Source organism: Pteropus alecto, unplaced genomic scaffold (genome assembly GCF_000325575.1).
Source record: "Pteropus alecto unplaced genomic scaffold, ASM32557v1 scaffold53, whole genome shotgun sequence".
In the NCBI taxonomy this organism is placed as follows: domain Eukaryota; kingdom Metazoa; phylum Chordata; class Mammalia; order Chiroptera; family Pteropodidae; genus Pteropus; species Pteropus alecto.
In genome coordinates, this window is record NW_006434366.1 from 3,153,867 (window position 1) to 3,157,076 (window position 3,210).

Sequence of the window (3,210 nt, forward strand, 5' to 3'; positions counted from 1 at the left end):
TGAATTTGCCGTCTGTGTATTTCATGCAAGTGGAATCATACAATATCTGTCCTTTCGTGTCTGGCTTATATCACTTAACAGAATGTTTTTATCGTTCATCCATGTCGTAGCATGAACCAGAACTTCATTCCTCTGTATGACTAAATAATAATAGTATTCCATTTTATGGATATACCACATTTTGTTTATTCATCAGTTAAAGGACGAACGAGTTGTTTCTCCTTTTTTGAGTTGTTTCTGCTTTTTATGCACAATGTGCCTATGAATGTTTGTGCACTTTACATATATGTAGACATACATTTTCAGGTGTCTTGGATATATGCAGAGGAGTCGAATTGCAGTCTTATATAGTAGCTCTTTTTTTTGGGTTTTTGAAGAACGGAGAGACTTTTCTAGAGTGGCTGCGTCATTTTATATTCCTGCGTCCTTGGCTACACTCATTATTGTCCATCTGGTTATAGCCGTGCTGGTGGGTGCCAAGCAGAATCTCTGTGGTTTTCATTGGCGTTTTCCTCGTGACTCGTGATGCTGAGCAAAGGGTTGTGTTTCTTAACGGAAGATTTTTGGTGTCTTCCTCAGACCTGAAGTCAGTGCTGGGGACACAGATGTGAGCAGGGCAGCCTCGGTCACTGCTCCCGTGGAGTTCAGAGTTTATGTGGTTGGCGGACAGAGACCAAGTCATTGCTGTCAGTATTTCAATAAAGAATTAAGGACAAGGACGTAACAGGGGTAAGACCTGGTCCCTTAGTGGACTTCTTAGATCCTCCATTTCAGTGATTTAAGCCTTTTTCATGATCACTGGAGGCCCGCATTCCTTCAGTGGGCTCTTATATTCATTAATATGCCATTTTACATATGGCATTTTTATATTCGCTTTCAGAAATAGTTCAGAAGGGACAAGAGCATATTAAAGGTGCGAGGAAGTAGGGCGCCCTCCCGCCTCCGCCCTCCAGCCCTTCTCCGCTTGGTGGCGCGCGCTCCAGACCCGTTTCCACGGCACGTGGAGATTAGTGTCATGTCACGTAGAGTTTGGGCTAAAGAAACTACTTTTCTAAAGAATTGGTGCTTCCTTTTGTGACTGGTGCTTCACTGTCTTCGGAGCCTGGAGTGACTGGACTGATTGGACAGTGGGGTCTGGGGCTCGCTGCGTCCCGGGCGCTCCGCACCCCGCGCAGGTCCGCTCGTGACTCCCTGTGTCGCCCTTTGGCTGCAGATGGTCCTCATCCCCGCCGGCGTGTTTACCATGGGCACGGATGACCCTCAGATAAAGCCGGATGGGGAGGCGCCCGCCAGAAGAGTCACCATGGATGCCTTTTACATGGACGCCTATGAAGTCAGTAACGCGGAATTCGAGAAGTTCGTGAACTCGACCGGCTACTTGACCGAGGTAACGGGGCCTGGACGCGGGAGGACTGGCGCTGCAGCCTCTGTGCACGAGCCCCGCACCGCGCCAGCTACTTGTGTGTGTTTGTCTGATGCAATTCTCCTGGCAGCCCCAGGAGGCAGGTTACTTTTCAGGTGGGAAACTGAGTCTTAAAAGTGATTTTCTCTGAGTCGCACAGCTGGCTGGTGGGGACCGGGGTTCCAGCCTGGCCAGTGTGACCCAGGGCCTGTGCCTGTCACCATTGTGCTCTATTGTGTCAGTGCTTTAATATGCCAGATGGTGCCACTGTCCACTTGGGCTTCTTGAGGTATCAGATGGCATGTAAAGTAAGGCCACTTTTCCCTCTCCAAAAATTGCAGTTTGGTTGTTCCAGAAGCATTGCGTAGTTTGTGAGTGATCGATGCAAAGCGCAGCTTTTCACTTTTGTGGTTTTAGTCCGATGCCTGACAGCTTGTGAGCTCTCCCGAGGCCATTCCTGGCATCGTCCTGTGGTCACGGGATCACAAAACCAGGTTCTGACAGTGCGCGTTTGCTCTAAATGGCAATAGGAAGAGAGAGGGGCTTTCTGGTTTATGCAGATTTCTGTACGTGTCAAAAAAATACTCGTTCTGTAGGCTTCCCATTTTTCTCTCACCAGGGGACTTTATCCTCACTGTCAGTTTGTGGAGTTCATGTCCTTGATTTTTTCCAAGACCCAAACATCCTTTTTCTTTTTTTCTTTTTCTTTTTTAAATTATTTATTATTATTATTTATGCCTACAGAACCTGGTATTCCTAGGTTGCCTCCCCTCCAAGTACTAACCAGGCCCGACCCTGCTTAGCTTCCGAGATCAGACATCAGGCTTGTTCAGGGTGGCATGGCCATAGACCATGGACCGTGGCTCCACTGGGGCGTGAACCCAGGACCTTCTGCATTTAAAGCAGATGTGCTAACTGCTACACTATGGAACCACGTCCCCAAACATCCTTTTTTAATGAAAAAAATTAATTCGAGAATGAATCCTGGAAGCAAAACAGTTTTCAAGTTTGCTTTTACCTTGTCACGTTTCTTTGTACTGTCCTGAAACGTACAGACTGGTTCTTTTTTGTACCTGTTTGGAGGAAGCAGAAGTCCCGTTCATGCTGTCTCATAAGCGTCCTCGCAGATCAAGCCCCCAGCAGTCTGCCGGACTCAGTAGAAGACCTCTAAGGACGCAGGCTGGATCAGGGTTCACCGTGAAGGTCAGGTAGACTAAGCAGAACTTCGAGTGTCCAGGAACATGGATGGGGAAAAATCACACCTGGATTTTTACTACCTTCTAAGTGAAATTTAGCATTTCCTTCAATTATGAAGCAGACAGCCAGCCATAGTCATAACAGGACCTAGATTTTGTCACCAGTAGAAACCACAGGCATTTTTTGTCACATTATTGTTGTGGCAGACGTCTTGCAATATTGTGTCCACTCCCCTTCAGAAAGCCGATAACTATGAGACTGCTTTATCTTATTGAGTATGTGAATAAAGAGCACATATATATTCTGTATAATTACATCTATTAGCATAGCACACTTGTTTTATTAATATTTTGGCATAACTCCTTTTCTTTGTAATCATTGATTCGGTTTTATATATTGAAACATTTCATTCATCCTTTATGCCTCACCATACTGCCAAAGGGGTACAGGGCACAAGAAGGGTTCAGAACCCCAGCTTTGGATAAAATGCTTCCTGTTTTTGTGGCACTTCACAGTGTTTTTCTGTCCCTGCAAGCTCATTTTGCATCACACTCCCCTTGCTCCCCGTGTCCCGGCTCGTCTTGTTTCTGTCCCTTGAAAATGCCACACTC

At 46.4% G+C, this 3,210-nt stretch overlaps 1 protein-coding gene and 1 non-coding gene across 2 annotated transcripts in view; one reads left to right on the forward strand and one right to left on the reverse strand.

Annotated features, from left to right (window-relative positions):
- The window catches only part of SUMF1 (sulfatase modifying factor 1), a 68,708-nt gene that overhangs the window by 13,947 nt on the left and 51,551 nt on the right, over positions 1–3,210 (forward strand). Inside the window, exon 4 of the mRNA XM_015587168.2 lies at positions 1,214–1,387. Within this exon, the coding sequence (XP_015442654.1) occupies positions 1,214–1,387 (174 nt within the window). The remainder of the gene's footprint in view (positions 1–1,213; positions 1,388–3,210) is intronic.
- TRNAL-UAA lies at positions 2,263–2,335 on the reverse strand. Its single transcript has one exon. It is a non-coding gene; the product is annotated as a tRNA-Leu (tRNA).